Source organism: Chamaea fasciata, unplaced genomic scaffold, assembly GCF_029207755.1.
Source record: "Chamaea fasciata isolate MVZ Bird 193981 ecotype frontalis unplaced genomic scaffold, bChaFas1.0.hap1 SCAF_7, whole genome shotgun sequence".
Classification (NCBI taxonomy): domain Eukaryota; kingdom Metazoa; phylum Chordata; class Aves; order Passeriformes; family Sylviidae; genus Chamaea; species Chamaea fasciata.
The window spans coordinates 33538094-33557108 of record NW_027094092.1 but is presented as its reverse complement, the minus strand read 5'-3'; the positions used below and the strand labels follow the sequence as shown (position 1 = coordinate 33557108).

At 40.3% G+C, this 19015-nt stretch overlaps 1 protein-coding gene and 1 long non-coding RNA gene across 2 annotated transcripts; one reads left to right on the top strand and one right to left on the bottom strand.

The window, feature by feature from the left end:
• Positions 1–8136: 8136 nt before the first annotated feature.
• On the bottom strand, positions 8137–13439 carry ACTC1 (actin alpha cardiac muscle 1). Its single transcript, XM_066188348.1, has 7 exons — positions 13358–13439; positions 12610–12758; positions 11343–11667; positions 10531–10692; positions 10226–10417; positions 8811–8992; positions 8137–8465 (listed from the first exon to the last, which is right to left on the bottom strand). The coding sequence occupies exons 2-7, from the start codon at positions 12736–12738 to the stop codon at positions 8322–8324; spliced, it is 1134 nt and encodes a 377-aa protein (XP_066044445.1). The 5' UTR covers positions 12739–12758; positions 13358–13439; the 3' UTR covers positions 8137–8321.
• A 1508-nt stretch (positions 13440–14947) lies between these two features.
• LOC136291762 (uncharacterized) lies at positions 14948–17494 on the top strand. Its single transcript, XR_010721699.1, has 3 exons — positions 14948–15036; positions 15206–15373; positions 17114–17494. It is a non-coding gene; the product is annotated as an uncharacterized lncRNA (long non-coding RNA).
• Positions 17495–19015: the final 1521 nt, after the last annotated feature.

Below are 19015 nucleotides of genomic sequence, written 5' to 3'. Positions count from 1 at the left end.
AATAGCCAGTATCAATACCTGCATGGCAGGGAAATTATCTAACTCTAGGCTTAGGTCTGTCCTACGAGGCTAGAATCCCATTAAGGAATCAAGCACACATCATTGCCAAAGATGAAGAACTGGGTCACAACTAAGGACACATTCTTTCAAGTTTTTGCCTCAATTTCTTAAGCTGTAGCAAAGTACCCTTTGCACAATTTACACATGTGAGAATTAATGCTTTAGCACCACAACACCTCCTCCAGCCAAGCAGGGACAGAACTGCACCTGCTGGTGTGGGTTGAGAGGAGTCCACACTGCAAACTTGGGAAAGAGAAGTCAAGACACAGTATCTTCCAAGGTACAAATTGGATTTGGGTGCCTAGACTCAATAAACCTAAACTTGTAAGACAATGGATAAGGCTTTATCTCCTTGACCACCAACCATTAAAGCTGCTCTGTTAGATGAAGAAAATATAGCTCCATTAAATATTATATTATCTTAATGTCTTTTCTGCAGTTATTGCAAAGAAAATAATGCTGACTCCTGTGTGTTTCTTAGAGCAAGTGTGCAGCGTGATTGATTATATCAATTCTGTCCTTCAGGATTTAGACAGATCTCTCAAGCTCAGAGTCTTAGAGAACAACTTTCTGCAGAAAAGTTTTTTTCCAACAGGAATTCCACAGTTGTTCGTCACAAGTTACATAATGTATTTTCCAATGGAACCTTTCATAAAATTGAGGTACTGTCATGTACATTTTGTCTGTGTGGATGATATGCCATAGCATCATAGAATCATAAAGGTTGGAGATGACCTCCAAGATTATCAAATCCAACCTTTGCCCAAATATCACCACTAAACTGTAGCACAAAGTGTTACTCCATGATCTGTTTTTTGCTAGCTTTAGGACACTTAAACTTTGATAAGGACTCCGTTGCTTTGGAGGCTACAGACAGTTACACTGAAAAATTTCCTATACATGAAACCTTTTAGTCTAAATAGTCAAGATAAAGGAAAAGAAAACTGTAACAAACTTTTTTTTTGGTTGGGTTTTTTTTCATACTGAGAAATTTCAGCCAGTAGCACCTGCAATGCATTTCCAGAATGGAGAGTGTTGTAGGTTTATCAAGAACCACCAGTAATTTGTTGGGTTTTGCACAGCAGTATTTATCTGTTCAGTGGTATTTGTGGCATTCTCTATAATTAGCTTGGCAAATGCCACAAATTCCATGATAAATTTAAACACTGTGAGTGATAAAAGTCAAGCTTTTAATAGCACCCACTGTCCCTCTGTCACCACATGACCCTATTAGGAGATTTCACAATCACTATCTCTGTATAATTTCTTATACAAGAAATACCCTTACAGCATTTTCAATAGCAAGATATTTGCTTTGTATAAGCAATAGAACTCTGCATGTCTCCTGCAAAAAAAAAAGAGCCTGTAGGATAATTACTATTCCTGATGATTTCATGTGGTTTTTTATTTACAAAAATAAGGTCAGAATGTAGTTTCCTATTTCTGTTAAGTGCCAATACAATGGACAGAATTCATTATCTTAGTTGAAGTGAAACGGTAGAAAAAGTTTGATGACAACACATGACAGTATGTTTCATCAGAAGGAAAAGTCTACAGAACTGTTGCTGCAGCCATTAAAATGCAGAATGTGACTCCAGACATCGCAAAAGTTTTCTATGGGCACTTTTTACACTTTCAGCAGTACATAATTTTTTGAGGTTACATCTGAAAATCTTATCTCTGTGGCACTTTTTGACTGTAGATTGTAAGAATGAAAGAGTATTTCACATTGTCACTAAGAACACTTAAATTCTGATCTCAGAATTCCAAAGTTCTGAGGTTTTCCTCTGAGCACAGAAATAAATCAGGAATTAACTTCTGTCTTAGGAACAAGGCTACAAAATATTCATAGTTTTGTCTTACTAAAATACCTCTGTGATATTTCTGACCAGAAGTATTTTCCTTTCCAAGTGCAACTATGCTAATTTTCCACAGAGAAGTACTCATTTGCTGTGTGGTACAGACGTGGCCTTTGAAACTTGTTACCAAGTCAGGGATGCACTTCCATTGTAAAGTTAAAGAGAAAGCTTAGGGAAAATATTTGCATGCATATATATGCACAAATATGTATAAATATATTTCTGTGTGCATGTGTGTGTGTGTGTGTGTATATATATGCTATTACAGAAAAGAATTGGAGAATCCAGAAAAAAGTGTAAGAGAGAAAATATCACCATCAATAGCATAATAATTCATTTTCCTATGCACAGTGAAGATATCAATTCCATGCAAGTCTCTTTCAAATTCCATTCAGTTTAGCTGTCAAAGTGTAGGGGCAAAAGACCAGAAGCTGCTGCATTACTGCAGTTTGCCTGGTTGCCATACAGAGCTGAGATGCACAAGAGAGCTCAAATTCAATTAAAAATAAATCTGAAATTATTTCCACACCACTAAGACTAGTAAGGCCTAAGATAATTTTCGTAAATTATTGCATCACATGTTAAAGCTTCTGTTTTTTTCAATACCTTCTCTTACAAGTTAAAGGTATATCTGGGCATTTTGTAGTAACTGAAAATGGATTGGGACATTCAATAAGTTATACATTAAATAGCTACTACATATTCATCCCTGAACACACATTTTACTTTTTAAATATGGATCATTAAGCACTTGTAAGAATAAAACGAGAGATTGTATCTTTCACATTTCTGCATATCCAAACAGGCTGTCTGCTATGGGTCCAGTGCTTTAACAATGAGGGGAACAGTATGGTAATGAACATGAATTCATAACCAATGCTGAATTACTAACTCAGCTGGTTTATGACATTAATTTCAATAATCAGGTACTCAAAAACTGTGAAACTATAACATTAGAAAATGAAGTTAGAAGTTTAGCACAAGAAAAATGTCTGCTGATTAACCTGTAAGAGAAGAATGGGAAGGAGATGACTCCTTTTAATCTTTTACTCAAAATGAAGTTACACATACAGAATGGCCTTGATTTATCTGGAAAACATTTTCTTGTAGGTGGTGTTCCATGGCAAGGAAGGATCACTCAGTTAAGGTGCTAAATCCAAGATATAATTCATGATAAAGAAGTAAAGTGTTTTTTTCCTTATGGCTTGTTCATTGGTTTGTCTTTAAAATCTGCTGAGATATCTATTTCTGCAAGAACTCTTCTCCCCTTTGACTTACCAGAGATTCAGAGCATTGTAAACACACATATACACACAGACCCAAAGTAGAAAATTTTCTTGTTTAAGGTTAATGATTCTTATTCTCTTTACATTTGGGGTTTGGTTTGGGTTGGGTTTCTTAATATAAAATAGTGACTGTTTTTGAAGATAGAAGTCAGTGTCTTGAAAACAGTCCATATAATCAAAATCTTAAAAAAATATTTAATGTGAAATTTAGTGTCAGAACCCATTTATTACATACACATGAGGATATGGCTTGTATTTCCTAAATGTTATTTCTTTCCTCGATAGCAGATTCTGTGAAATCGCCGTGCTTCTGAATGCTGTGGAAGATCTCCCCACAACTACTGGCCCAGCAATATGTGCCTCCCAGACCCTTTCCTTCCCAGAAGGGAATCAGCTACATTTTTCATCTGTTTGCTGTCTCAGCTGAGGCAGCCACAACCAGCTACAGAGAGCTGTGGGAGGGCAATACCTGTGTGCCAGGAGATGCTGTGCTGCTGCATTTCCAATCCCTCTAGAAGAGCTGGAGTTGGAGGCCCCCTCTGACATACAGCAGCTCCTTAATTTCCCTTTGAGCATCACCTTTTTGCAAAAGCATGTCCAGAAGCCACAATGTAACTCCTAAGGCATTTGGGATCCTTAGGAAACAAAGCTCATGTAGTCCTCATCATCACTGACAATGATAATGTCAATGATAATGTTAATCACCCTTTCTGGTGATCTAAACCTGAGGGGCTTAGAGACTCAGAACTAATCTTTAAGCTCTTTCTACCTTCATCTTATTTGGTACCCTCCCAGACTTATTATATCATTTACATGTTATACAAATCTATGTCAATAAAGCTTTAAGCTATGCCTCATCTACTTTTTTTCTCTGCATGAATATGTATCTCCTGGTTAAAAAATATTTCTAGAATACAATTCATCTCCTCTACAAGAGCATACTACCCTGTACTTGGTAGATAACATACATGGTATTTTGTGAATTCTACCTTTATAATGAAATATAAAATTGCTACCAGATATATTGATTTGTGCTAATCCCTACTATATCAATTTCATCCAATACTATTCACAAAGAACAGCTCAATCATGAATTAGATCCATCCTTTAAATATATAACAGCATTATAACATTCTTCCAATAATTAACATTTCTGATTGCTTACATTTTTGTTTCAGCAATTGTAGCTATCCCCAGGATAAAAAACAAAGGTAATTGGTAGGGTATTAGCTGCCTGAATTGCTTCTTTCTGAAATGTAATGAGTGAGATTTACAAATCACTCAATTTTATAATATTTTATTCTCTTTCTTGTGTCTTGATAATGACAGAGGCTTCTGTCACAGATTGCTTCAGGGTAGGACAGGATTCAGCTGTTATTGGAAGCAAGCATCAATCTCTGCCTAGGCCTCATATGCAGTTATCCAGCCAGCAGGATTTTATTCCTTTATTTTTCTATTTTAGTGTTAGCATTGTAGATTAATCTGACTGCCACATATATTTAGAGTCACTTAATGATTTCAAAGTATAAAACCCTCTCATTCCATATTAAAAAAAAAAATTATCATTCTACAGAATTCAAGTATTCAAGCCAATAATTTTCCTATTAGTGCTTTCCCTCAGGCTGGCTTTCTCAAAGCTTTAGCTAAAACAGCCTCTCTTAAGAGAAGATTAGTACAAAGTAGACAACTCCATCAAATATTTCACTCTACTACCAGTTTTTAAGGAAACTTTAAGCACAAACAAATGAGTTCTGAAACATCTCCTTATTTCTTGTGGAAAAAAAATCCATCTTTTTAAGCAGAATCACTTTGCACATACTTAATATAGATATTAAAAGCCTTGTGTTTTGATCATAATTCTCAATACTCCTCAAATGCCAGCAAGCTTGTCAGTCTACAGGGAAAATTTTCTGTAGGACCTGAGGGTCAGCCAACAGTGGTAATACCTCAGTGCCCTTCAGTCAAAAGTGTAAGTGTTTGGGCAGTGTTTGTTCTGGCTGCCAGAACAGGCAATAAGATTTTGTCTCAGCTCTTACTGATGTATGTCAGTATTTCTTAATACTATTTAGCCCTTCTTACTGAATAAAGCTTCTTTATGTAGCTTAAAAATCACGTCAGACTGACTTCCACAGAATTCCTTCCACTCCGTTTTACATACAAAACTGTAAGGAGCTGCAAAGTCAAATAACCAGACACCCTTCAGTGAGGCAGACAGACCTTTTGCCACACATTCACACTGCTTTTCAAAATGTGTGTGTTGAATCTGTAATTTGGCTAAACATTAATTCCTGTTCTTCCACTGAAAGGGCATCTCATCAAAAGCACTGAAGGTTAGCTGTGCTCCTTTAGTCTTCAAATTACAGTCAGTGTCTTCACTAGCTGAGGTGTTTCAGAGGTGAAGATTGTTGACCACAACAGGGTTTGGGTACAGATATTTTCTAATCTACCTTTTTCAAGGAAATATCCAAAATAGTCTGTATATATTTAGTTTCTGCATCCCATTCCACCATCCTCATTTTGCATGCAAAATGTATAACAGATTAAGTCTTGTAAAATGTAACCAGAAGGCAAAGTTTAATAGTGGCTGCTCTTATCAGTATTTTGAATCCTAGATTATGTGACTTAATATTCAAATTCCTCTCAATCAAATTAGATCTAGTTTTGTTCCAGAAATAGTTATTATTCCCATTTAAATGAATTACTAGTTTTCACTGCATTGAGTGGGAATACATCATTTTCAATGGACAAATTTGGGACTATTGCACAAAAAATGAATGCATCTGGAAAAATGCTGTAAGAGGAGGAAAATGATAAGGCATTGATACTTTTTTTAGTCCTGTCCTACCTATATGCAAGCACATGACTATTTTGTGCAATCCTTGCTGCTCATATCCATTTCCACAAACTGTGAATTACAAATCCCAAAATGCCCGTGGAAGGAATTTTTCCATCAGTCCTGTAATCAGTGGCTTCCTTCAATTCCCTGCTCATTCCCATATGCTCAGTGGTGAATCCCTGATCAGAGCTGTGAATGTGGTGCCAACTGTTGCCTGCCATTCCTGACCTGTCAGTCAGAGCCAGTCAAGGCAGGCAGCCACTAGGGCTGACTTAGCATGCCCTTCGCATACCTGCTTAACATTTTAAGCTCCAATTAGTTGCAATTTATGTCCAGTGTTACCCTATTAATTCACACTAATACCTGGGATAACCTTTCTGCCCAGCCAAATCTTTCAAATTAGCAAGCAAGTCAAGAGAAAAAAGTGCAATGGTTCTAAACAACAACATACGAAAGTCATTGGCAAACATCTGTGTGGGTCAGACATCTGGAAGGGTTCCCATGCTTTCAAGACATGCAGAATTTCTCCATGGTGTGAACTTCAGAATAATTACCTTCTGTGGAAACCTTCTTGAGAAAAGTGGAGGCTGTTGACTGCCTTAATAGATCCACAGGTTAATAAAACTGTATTTTATTATGAAAAGGCCTATTTGCAGCAACATTTCAGTAATACTGTGTGCAGTATTAGAATATTTCACATTTATGTTTATATTTTCATACTCTTAAAATTTCTTTTATGTGTGCCTAAAATATTTAATGTCCAAATTGTAAAATATTTTACATGTCATACATGTTTAAATTTTTTTATATTTGACAATTCCATCCAACTTCTCTGCCCAACCCCAAAAATATCTAGAATTATTTAAATATTTCAATTGCAAGGGGATGGTAGGAAATTACAGTGGTCCCCCAGTAAAATGCCTTCTAAAGACAAGTAAATTGGGGACAAACATTAACTATATCTTCACATTTTTGAAAGAATAAATTAGTTCTATATAATTACAGATCACATCTAATGACTATTTTTAATGCCTTTTAGAAAATAAAATAGGAAATAGAAGCAAAGAGGAACAGAAAGATTCCCAACAAATGTAAACTATTTTTTTTTTAATTAGCATTGGATTGTAAAATTAGAATAAAGTCTCATCAAACAGCTCCGATAAAACTCAGCTAACTACGTACACAGTTTGATACATGCTTTAACTGATTTCCTAAAACAAACTTAGACGTATTCTAGTCCATACATGGTTCAAACTATGACATTGACTGGTTCCGTTACTTTTATGAAAATGTCCCAGATCATTCTGTACTTCCCTTTTCAGTTACTACTTTTTGAAAAAAGAAATCAAAGAGACCCGTCATAATAAATCTTGGTGAGGAACGCAAATGCCCATGGAAAGTGTGCAGTTTATGACTGTAGTATCTAGGTCAAATAACAAGGATAGCAAAGATTAAGGATTAAAAATTGCCTAAGAATGATGATGTGAAAATAATTGTGGTTGTAACAATTGTCTGTTTATACAGCAAAAGTTTGATTCTTGTGCATAACTACAGTAAAGACTTCACTTTATCTGTGGCTTTGAAGAGAGAGGGGAAGATGAGTAAGCTGTCAGTTTCAATTAATGTTTTGTCATAAATATTTATAGCCCACAGAAAACAATTGCATGACTCTTTAGGATTGAGCTAATTATTTATAAATCACATTCTAACTGTATTAACATAATTCTTTTACAGAAGCTTTGGCTTTTAATAAATGAATATTAAAATGTCTGGGTTACAATAAATGTGATAGAAGAATCTTTCTAAACTGAGTGAGTATGAGAGGTTTCCTTTCACTTGTACCACTTACTGGGTCTACCCTAAGGCTTTTTCTTTATAAGCCTTGAAATATATTGCTTCTTTTGTTCCAAGTTTCAAAATTAAAACTATAAAGTGTAAATTCTTCTAATAGAAAACCATGACCAAACATGCCTACATGAGTTAGGACAAGGATGCAGTAGAAGTATTCATAGGTCTGATGGTAGTTTCCAAATCCCAGGGGTTAAGTCTCATTTTTCTGACCAAAAAATACTTCAAATAAAACAAAAGACAATAATTTGTAGGTTGCAAGTCCCAGATCTCGTTTATTTATAAAGCAATAAATATTAGAAGCACAAATAAATTGCACGAGTGTGTAAACAAACTGTACAATGACTGAAGAGTTCAGGAAGGTTTGCCAGAAGACTCCAAGAAGCATATTGTCGTCATCCTGATTGGGAAGTAAATTGAGGGGGAAAGTGCTTAGAAGCACTTGCGGTGTACAATGGATGGACCAGCTTCATCATACTCCTGTTTACTGATCCACATTTGCTGGAAGGTGGACAGAGATGCTAGGATGGAGCCACCGATCCAGACAGAGTACTTGCGTTCAGGAGGGGCGATGATCTAGGATAAAGAAAAGCAACAGAATTCTGAACAATGAATCCATATCGTCAATGCTACACACCACCAGATATTTCCTTAAGCAAGTTAAAAACTTTTCTATAATGGTATTGATCTTCAGCAGCTCTTACAATACATGTAATGTATTAAAAGAATCTGTAATCATATTTTCTTCTTTTCTAAAACTTGCTTCTAACCAGCATAATTATTTTGATTAAATGGAATTTCTGCTCATCTCTCCATCACCTGTTGAGCTCATTTCTGAGTTGTTCCTATATCCCAGTTTAATGAAGAGGACATTGTCTCCATCCTTATCCGTGTTTTAAAACACAGAGTCAAATTCCTTACCTTGATCTTCATAGTGCTAGGAGCAAGAGCAGTGATCTCTTTCTGCATGCGATCAGCAATGCCAGGGTACATTGTTGTACCACCTGAGAGGACGTTGTTGGCATAGAGGTCCTTACGGATATCAATATCACACTTCATGATGCTGTTATAGGTAGTTTCATGGATACCAGCAGATTCCATACCTTGACAAAAAAAAAAAAAAAGACAGTAGGCCAGTGAATTATACAGGAGGTCTCCATGAAATCAAACTGAGGCATTTCTCATCATCATTAATATGAACTTCTATGGCCCTTTTCTTGCAAAAATGCTTCCTGATTATAAAGTGTTACAGAAAAATGTAAAGATTGCAAAACCAACTTAGGAAGTGAACATTATTTGTTAGAAAAGGTAAGACTCCTAAGGCATGTGCAAAGGCAAGAGACTGCAAATATTAAACAGTAAGAGAACAAGTAGACATGCGAGATAAATTAATTTAGTATATGGCAGTGGAAGAGGGGTTTCAAGAGCAGAAAAAGTGAGTATAAGTTTATGTCAGTCTCACTAAAAGCATTAGTTGAATGTAGTAAAGACAGCAAATGAAGACAATAATAATAATTGAAGTAGAACTAAAGAAGACAATAGTAACTTCTTCAGTCTACTCAAAATATAGTTTATACTATTCAGAATCATCAAGGCAAGACACAACCATGACACAGAATAAGATATCAGCACTTGATGGTCAGAAAAAAGAAACAAGAAGCAAGTGTTTGTGGGTTGCATTCCAATTTGTTAATTTTAACAGGTGTTTCCTGAAAGGGCTGACACTGGATCCACAGTAAGATGTCAGCTGATGAACAACTGCATGTACTGCTTGGGACTTAAGAATATAAACATTTGCTGTATCCGTCAGCTGCATGCACAACCAGCATGTCTTACCATCTTGACCATGGCAATGCTAATTACAGTGTATATAAATATACACACACCTTCACTCCATGTCCTTCCCCTCTCTGACACTTTACTTCTTCATGGAAATAGATACTGTTTTGAGCATAAGCCTTACAAATACAGCACTGAAGGCTATTCTTGCCATCAGTGACACAGAATCATAAAATGTCTTGAGTTGGAAGGGACCCATAAAGATCATGGAGTCCAACTCCTTGATGATGATATTGTAACTGTATGTTTTTCATCATTAAAAAATTGTGACCCTAAAGCTTGATCTAAAACTTGCAACAAGAGCCCGGAATTCAGCTAATTACCGGATGAGCTCACTTCAAGCCCATCTTACAGGAACCAAATGATCTAAATCATTATTCATTCATGTCTGATTTTGTGCCAAATTTAGGTAAGCAGGAAGAGGAGTGGGGCACCTTCCAAATCTTCTGATTCTTTCATCCCTCCTACAGAAAGAAGAATTTCCTGGGAACACTTACCAATAAAGGATGGCTGGAATAAGGTTTCAGGGCAGCGGAAACGTTCATTACCGATTGTGATCACTTGACCATCAGGCAATTCATAGCTCTTTTCCAGAGAGGAGGAAGAGGCAGCAGTGGCCATTTCATTCTCAAAGTCCAGTGCAACATAGCACAATTTCTCTTTGATGTCACGAACAATCTCACGTTCGGCTGTAGGTATATGAGAATCAAATCAAGCTTTAGATAAGCACAATACTAGAGATGATCAGCCAAGAGAGATGTGAGGATTTTCACAGGAGAGAAAAAAAAGCTGAAGGACTGACCTGTTGTCACAAAGGAGTAGCCACGCTCCGTGAGGATCTTCATGAGGTAGTCAGTCAGATCCCTGCCAGCCAGATCCAGACGCATGATAGCATGAGGCAAAGCATACCCTTCATAAATAGGTACATTGTGGGTGACACCATCTCCAGAATCAAGAACAATACCTGGGAGAGACATGGCAGAGAGCAACTGGAATCACCTAGCAAATGCTCAGAGCCCGTTTACACAGGAAGTAGCAAGAAACAACAAAATGAAGGACTTTTCAAGCAATATAAAGTAGCATAACTCTTTTTCAGTCACAAAGATCTTTCTAATTCTTTCTGCCTTTGCTTGCCTGGACATTCCCGTGGGGTGCGAATTTTCCCACAGAACGGTTGTTACATACATATTTTACGATAATCCATAAAACCAGTCTTCCACCTCTACTGTACTGAGCAGAAAGAATATTTGCAATAGTGACTGTCTTGACCTGATAATGAGCATCTTTTGGTCCAGTTTAAGCCCTTAAGCTGGTGTAACACTTTTGTAACTGCAGTATCCCTACAGGAATGTCTCCTCATTTGCACCACAACAATCAGTGGCACAGTCAGTTCCATGGTGCCCCTCCAAAAGCAATGCAAATTGTGGAAAAAACAACGTGGACCTATTTTGTACTGGCTTTTATGCTACTGTAATCATTAATTGCTATAAACTAAAAATACCTATTTTTCTGTAAATTGAATGAGTTATTGTGTGTTTTCCTATTTGGAATGGAAAGGAAGGAGAGTCCCTGAAAGGGAATAGAATCTGAATGGTGTTTATTTGTTTATTTTACCTGTTGTACGACCAGAAGCATACAGGGACAGGACAGCCTGGATTGCCACATACATAGCAGGTACGTTGAAGGTTTCAAACATTATCTGGGTCATCTTTTCACGGTTAGCTTTGGGGTTCAAGGGGGCTTCTGTGAGCAAAGTAGGGTGTTCCTCAGGGGCCACACGGAGTTCATTGTAGAAAGTGTGGTGCCATATCTTTTCCATATCATCCCAGTTGGTGATGATGCCGTGTTCAATTGGATATTTCAAAGTAAGGATACCTCTTTTGCTCTGAGCTTCATCACCCACATAGGAATCTTTTTGACCCATACCAACCATTACACCCTAAGGGAAGAAAACAGAGAAAAGCATTATTTGAGGAAGACATCATCACAGAGGCAAAACAACTACATCACAGACAACTGGCCTGAAGCTGAGTCATGAGAGGTTTAGGCTGGATATTAGAAAAAGGTTCTACACCCAGAGGGTGCTTGGCACTGGCACAGGCTCCCCAGGGAAGTGGTCACAGCACCAACCCTGACAGGGTTCAAGAAGAATTTGGACAACTGTCTCAGGCAGATGGTGTGACTCCCAGGGCTGTCCCATGCAGGGCCAGGAACTGGACTTCAATAATCCTTGTTAGTCTCTTCCAAGACAGGATATTCTACAATTCTGCGATTCTAACTATCTTATTTTCAAGAAAGGTACAAGCAGTCACACCCCTGAAAGGCTGTGGGAAAATAAATTTAACATTATTAAAATATTAAGTCAACAGAATCTGAGATGCTTTCATAAAATCTTTTTTCTTTCCATGAGATGAATGGATTTTCTCCCATTTATAATACAGCTCTTATTTTCCATTGTTTCTTTCTTGTCCAAAAATTAAACTGCACAAAATCATGAGCAGGAAAAGGAATTTGTAAACAGGAAAATATAGAGGGAAATTAGCATTCTAGTGATTGGAGATACTTCAAATTACTATGCAGCCTCAGCAGTAATTTATCCAAGATAAAAAAATACAAACTGAAAATGTTTTCATTAAAAAAAAAAAAAAAAGCATTATGAACTTTTTACCAAAGAAATTGTAGGAGAAAAAGGACGTATGAGACAGCCAAACAGGGACGTTAAGAAAACACTGGCCAGACCAGGGAATGAATCACCACTGTCGCAAGAGGTAAGCAGGCAACAGAGCAGGGTATTTGAGACAGGGCAGAAGAACTGAGGGAAGACGAAAGTGAAGGCGAAGCCTAGAGAGAGGGTGATGCTCGGTCCTGCCTCTGAATTTACCTGGTGCCTCGGGCGACCGACGATAGACGGGAAAACGGCCCTGGGGGCATCGTCTCCGGCAAAGCCCGCCTTGACCAGCCCCGAGCCATTGTCGCACACCAGTGCGGTGGTTTCCTCGTCGTCACACATCTTCGGAAGGAAGCACGAACCTGGAAAATAGTACGGTGGCCACGTTCAGAGCCCCGCGGGCCGCCTCTCCGAGCCCTCCCGCCCGCCGTCCCGGAGGGCACCACCGGTTCGCTGCGGCGGGAGCGGGAAATTCGAGTTGTCCCGGGAGGATGCTCGACTGCTCGTAGGCGGGGCTCTAAACGGGGTCCGTCAGGCTCTTTCTTCTCCGCGCTTTAAAAGACGCCCCAGCTTGCAAGACACTCAATTAGGGCGTCAGTAGGGGATCCCTCTTGTTATAAATGTTTTTCACACTCTGGCCTCAGATCGAAAAGGGAGGGAAAGCTTTTTGAGTCGCCGCGATCTGTCCTGCCCAGAGCGCTTCGCGGGCGGCGAGGGGCGCACCCCGTCGGAGCGCGGCGGCCGATGCTGGGCGGGGGCGGGCGGTGTCCCCGGCAGGAGCAGCGCTTAGCCGGGACCTGCATGGCCCGAGCTCCGGGTGCACCCGCACGACTGTCGTCCGCCGCCCGGTGGTGCCTCCCGTCCGTCCATCCCTCCCATGTATTCCATCCCGTCCCGTTCCATCCCACCCAATGCCTCCCCGCCCGCCCCTCGGGGCTGCGGGTGCCGCCGCGCTACTCACCAGACCAGCACCGGCGGCGGAGGAGACCCTGGGTGCTGGCTCGGCGGAGACGCCCCAATTTATACCCCCCGAGGGCCAGCGTAGCCCGGGGCCGCGGCGGGCCGGGGCAGCCACCTTCTCCTTATTTGGTCGGCTCCGCGCCACTGAGCGGCCGCGCAGCCATGAATGGAGCCGGGCCAGCCCCGGCGCGCCGCGGCCGCCCGGCCCATGTAAGGCAGGCGCGGGGCAGCGCGGCCCCGGCTGCCGCATGGCCAAATAGGGAGCCCAGCGCAGCCCCCGGGGGTCAGCGCCGCCGGCCAGGGGCCGGGAAGGGGCTGGGGAGAGGCCGGGAAGAAGCGGCAGCCCGACTCGACCCCCGGGGTCAGCTCCCGCCGGTGCCCGACTGGGTGCGGCGCCTCAAACTCGTGATGCTCGGGCTTGGCGGAGGGTGCGAGGGAAGCCGCACGGGTGTTTTCTCCCCCGGCTTTTCTTTTTTCTACCGAAAAAAGGGCCAGTCGAGCTTCTATTTAATCAACGAGTGATGAGGTTACTTCTGTGCCAACAACTGAAGCTCCTCTCCTGCGTGGAGGCGGCATCTGCTTTCTGTGTTGCCTTAGGAAGGAGCAGTGCACATTCAATTTCTTTTAAACTTTGATGAGCACATGCTGCAAAAATCACCCTTTTCTCTGCTTTTGGCTGACATCTATAGCACAAAATGGGATGTTGTTGATTTATGTTAATATGCATATATTTACACTCCTCATTTTTGCTCTTTTAATGCACACCAGATCAGCAAGAGACAGTGGTATGTCTAGGGCAAGAGGACGAGATATGGGAATAGCTTGGACAAAACCCAGCTATGGTATTAACGTAATGTGACAGTTGTTTTCCTGCTCAGTTGTTGAAACATCCGCATTGATAATTTGTTTCAGCGGTGGAACCTAGAAAATCCATGTGTCTTCAGGACTTTTTTTTTGTTTGTTAAAAATAGAAAGACTGGAGAGGCATCCCTTGAGTGGGTTTGGCCTGGTATGTGAAAGGAGAGATTGTCAACTCATGTCCCAGAGAAACTCATTATAATGTGGAGTACAGTGTCCTCCAGGAGCTCAGCTTGTAAAATGCCCCATGTCTGCCTGTGAAAGAATGCTCGGATGCAGCGGGGAGGATTGAGGTTCAGGACAGAAGGGAATGGTGAGATTCAAAGTCAAGAGGGGAACACTCAAGTGGATCAACTGCTTAAACACTGGTCCAGTTTATGAGATGCCATACAAAGGCTGGCAGACATCACATGGGTATATACATCTTAAATTATGTGGAAGGAAAGAGCTTGTGAGTGCTGCATAGCCTGCAGTCTGGGGGCTTTGGGAAATGCTGGGGGAAGAGCAATCTTTGCGCGGTGGTTTAGCTCTGACAAAGCATGCAACAACTGGAAATCGCTGTTTGTTTCTGAACCACATCCAAAGGGGGCGTCAGAGACCCTCAGACTTTAATTTCTTCTGAAATCAGAGATTGTGGTGGAATCAGTTTCCTTGTTTCCAACACAATTAATGAGGTGGTTAGCTCCACCCCAACCCCAGTTTATCTTGGGTTTGTGCCCAATTATGAGCACAACTCTGAAAGAGATGGCAGCAGCAAGCTTCTTGGGTATTAATAGCTCCTGCTTTTCTTTAAATGCCATGAGGAAAGAGAACCTGTTCCAGGTGAGACGCCATTTGTGTACAGAGTTGCGCATGTATATTGAACACATCAGTATATATAAATATATATGCACATTTATATTTTATATGCATGTATTTATCTGTGTGTGTATATATATATATATACACATATATAAAATATATATATATATTGTTTTTTTCATTTTCTTAGCTACCTAAGAAAGGCTGTGTAGGACTGTGAACTGCAGTGACCTCAAAGGGTCAAAGCAGCAAAACACTGTGCTTCAGTGCCTCTGCTCTGGACAAACTTTGGCTCTTTGTTTGCTTTGTCTTGATGGAAAATCAACCAAAATCAATGTTGGTGGGATAAGGACCCCAAGTGAGTATATATTTATCTAAATTGATCGGGCACACCTAACAGACACTTGGAAATACTTTGGTGATAGCAATGCCTATTTATACAAGAATTCATATATATGCAAGGATTTCTAAGCATATACATCCTTTCAAAGAAAAAAATACCATATGCTGCTTTCAGTTTTAAAAAGTCAGTGTATTTTACCCCATGGTAAGTTGCCATATATAGTTTAAATCTGCTGCTTTTTTTCCCTGGCACATCTTTTCTACAGAAACCACATAATGTAAAGGATTGACCAGCTTTGCCAGCACTAGAGATTAGTTTACAGTGTTATCTCAGCTGTTGCTTGGTTCAGAGGTGTTGCAGTATTTACATAGAAGTCTACTGCTGATAGCTGCATTGAATTCCTCCCCAATCAAACTCTTTCTGACACATCCTACATTCCCTCTGGTTAGAGAGAGACAGACTCTTGAAACTGAGACAGAGCCAGCTCTCACTGAAAAATCTATGAAACAGTTTGTATTTTCTTGTTTACTTTCTAATTAAATTTTTGCTTTCTCTACTATCTACTCAAGTTTTACATTTCTAATCCAACAGGATTCACAGTTAGGATCCTGAGGCACTTGATAACTCATCAGTCCACACACCAACACACTCCCATATACTGCAAGGTCAAATGAAAAGGGCACAACATACCGTATGTAATTCCAAAATATCATTTCCTTCCTTGTAGCCACTTGAAAATTGCCCAGCTGAAGTTATTCCTTTGGCCAAAATAATTCTGCTTTCTGCAATAAAATGTTATCACAGCCTCAAATAAACCAGAGAAGCAAAAACCTACTGGGGTCTGTTATGCAATGTCATCTACAGGAAAAACACTCTAGCTCTGACTGACCAGGGCCCCCACATGCTGTGTACATTTCTCACGACTTAACTGTTGGGAGTGACCCCAGAGACAAGAAAAACACAGGGTGTTGGAGAGCACAGATCTGCAGTGGACGTGATCTCTTCCCCAGAACAGCCTGAACACACAGGAGTATGAAGCCTGAATGTGTATGATTATAAATAGGAGAGCAAAATTAAATATATGTATGCCTGTATATATATAGAGAGTTGTGTATATATATATATATATATATATATATATATGAGACAGGCAAAAATGGATGTGTTGTTCAACAAGATGCTGTGACGACTGCAGCCGAAATCAGACCATGAGTCCTTACCTCTGCATGGTGAAAATGTGAACAAAAAAATCACACTGTGATCTTATGATGCCTCACAACTGCTATTCAGCTTTTGACTAAAAAATTACAAAAGCTTAAAAATATAGCCATGATTCTTTAAAAGCTTTAAAGCATATAACACTTATTGCAACAGACTTCAGATTACTTACACTATTTAGCAATGCATTCAGAAATTGCAAATGTGTAGGATCAGGTCTTCTCTGTAATTTTTTAATTCAACCTTTCAGTTTATGATTTTTTTTCTGTAAATGTCTTAATAAAATCAATTTTTTTTTTCATAATATACCAAACAATTTTATATACAGTATATCCTGGCCTAGCAGATTTCAGAGCAACTTCTCACTTAAAATCTGCTATTTCTAAATCCAATGGATGTTGACATATAAAATCTGTCCAAGCACAGAGCCAAATGTTACCTCTCTTAAGCCTCAGGCCAGTGTAGTCTTTGAAAGAAACTTTTTCAAGAATAAGAAGAAAATGCCATTCTGACAGGTTTTCTTTTGTCTCACAACAGCTGTTTGGAGCTATATGGTCTTTAGAAATATAAGCAGCATTGCAGCAGAGTCTTGTTGATGGGCAGAAGTCCTGATGAGATGAGAATGCCAAACATGCAATATATGATGAAAATCACTGCCATGAAGGAGTCACTGTCACAAAGGAGCCATGTGTTGTTATCAATGTCTGTGCAGTTATGAATCTCTCTGTGTATGCAGACATACAAAGAGAAGCCAGAAAAGACAGTCCTGCAGTCACCACAAATCTGAAATTGTTCCCTGTGAAACTATTGAAGTCTTGAACCTTCCAACTGAGAAATCTTTCTCCTAGAAGAGTCTCTCCCAATTTAATAATTACATTGTCTGGCAAACTTTTCCACAGAATTTATTGGGTGTTCCCCTTTCTTAGTTATGTCTCATTCACCCTAGTTCTAGTCCATGTTTCATGCTTTATATATTCCTTGTCTCCTCAGCATTTAAACCCTTCACATAATTGCAGGCTCTTATCATCTCTCTGCATCTTTCTCTCACTCACTCATGTGCTGCTGCACTTCTATAATCAACCTAAACCATCTTAAGTGTGTGTTGAAAGGGTAAAATTATGAGGTGGGCACTGGGAGTTAGAGATGCAGCTAAAACATCTTGCTATGAAGCTGAAAGGTTTAGGTACAGGCAGCATAAGTGGAGATGAGTGGCAGTCAAAGGAATTTGTTCTTCTAAATCTCTCCCTCTCCAGAAGTATTATTTGCCACATGTCAGTTCCAAAGAAAGGATGAGATTCTTACATCCATTCTGCCCTCTTTGCAGTGGAAAGAGAGCTCAGAGTGTGCCAGATTGGGCAAGTAAATCTGTGTCCTATCCATGTATTGCTTTGCAAATTTAGCATTTTGAAAACTGCTACCAGACCAGTGCCATGAGCAGATGCAAATCTACTACCAGTGATGTTGTTTCCAGCACACTGCTGTAACCTCCCAGTGGAGTCACATTCTCTACTGTAAGCCCTTCTGCAAGGTCTGAGTCACAACCTCCTCTGGTGGTTCATGTTCCAGCTGAGTGGTGCAGCTGACACAACTGAAGGACAGGATGCCATCCAGAGGGACCTGGAGAAGCTCCAGGAGCAGGTCCATGGGAACCTCATGAGGTTTAACAAGACCAGGTGCTGGTGCTGCACCTGGGTTGGGGCAACCCCCGGTATCAGCACAGGCTGGGGATGAACAGACCCAGAGCAGCCCTGCCCAGAAGGACTTGGGGGTGCTGGAGGGTGACAGGCTGGACATGACCCAGTCATGGGCACTCCCAGCCCAGAGAGCCAAACGTGTCCTGGGCTGCATCCAAAGCAGCGTGGGCAGCAGGGCCAGGGAGGGGATTCTGCCCCTGTGCTCTGCTCTGCTGAGACCCCACCTGCAGTGCTGCATCCAGCTCTGGGTGCCAGCAGAGGAAGGACATGGACTTGATGGAGTGAGTCCAGAGGAGGGCCACCAGTATGATCAGAGGGATGGAGCACCTCTCCTATGAGGAAAACCTGAGGGAATTGGGAGTGTTCAGCCTGGAAAAAGAAAGGCTTTGGGGTGACCTAACTGTGGCCTTCCAGTACCTGAAAGTAGCCTACAAGAAAGATGGAGAGGGACTTTTTACAAGAGCCTGGAGTGACAGGATGGGGGAATGGCTTCAACCTGAAAGAAAGTAGATTTAGATTAGACATTAGGAAGAAATTATTTTAATTTGAAACTAAAGGACCCTGAGTCTACACCAGCTGCTGTAAAGTGAGGTACAAGTTTCCAGATTGTTTCTCAGCTGCCTTTAATTTTCCAGAATCAGAGACAGATGTCTCATTATTACAACAAAAGCAGCAATTAAACAGTGTATTTTAATTGCATTCTCACTAAAGAATTACCCTTTAATAGAGGAAACCATCAAATTCT

Excerpts from the sequence above, each read along its gene's own strand:
- ACTC1 (XM_066188348.1), bottom strand. The coding sequence starts at position 12,738 with ATGTGTGACGACGAGGAAACCACCGCACTGGTGTGCGACAATGGCTCG. Across the intron at positions 10,418-10,530 it reads CTACTCCTTTGTGACAACAG|CCGAACGTGAGATTGTTCGT; the intron begins GTCAGTCCTTCA and ends ATATACCTACAG. Across the intron at positions 8,466-8,810 it reads CTAGCACTATGAAGATCAAG|ATCATCGCCCCTCCTGAACG; the intron begins GTAAGGAATTTG and ends TCTTTATCCTAG.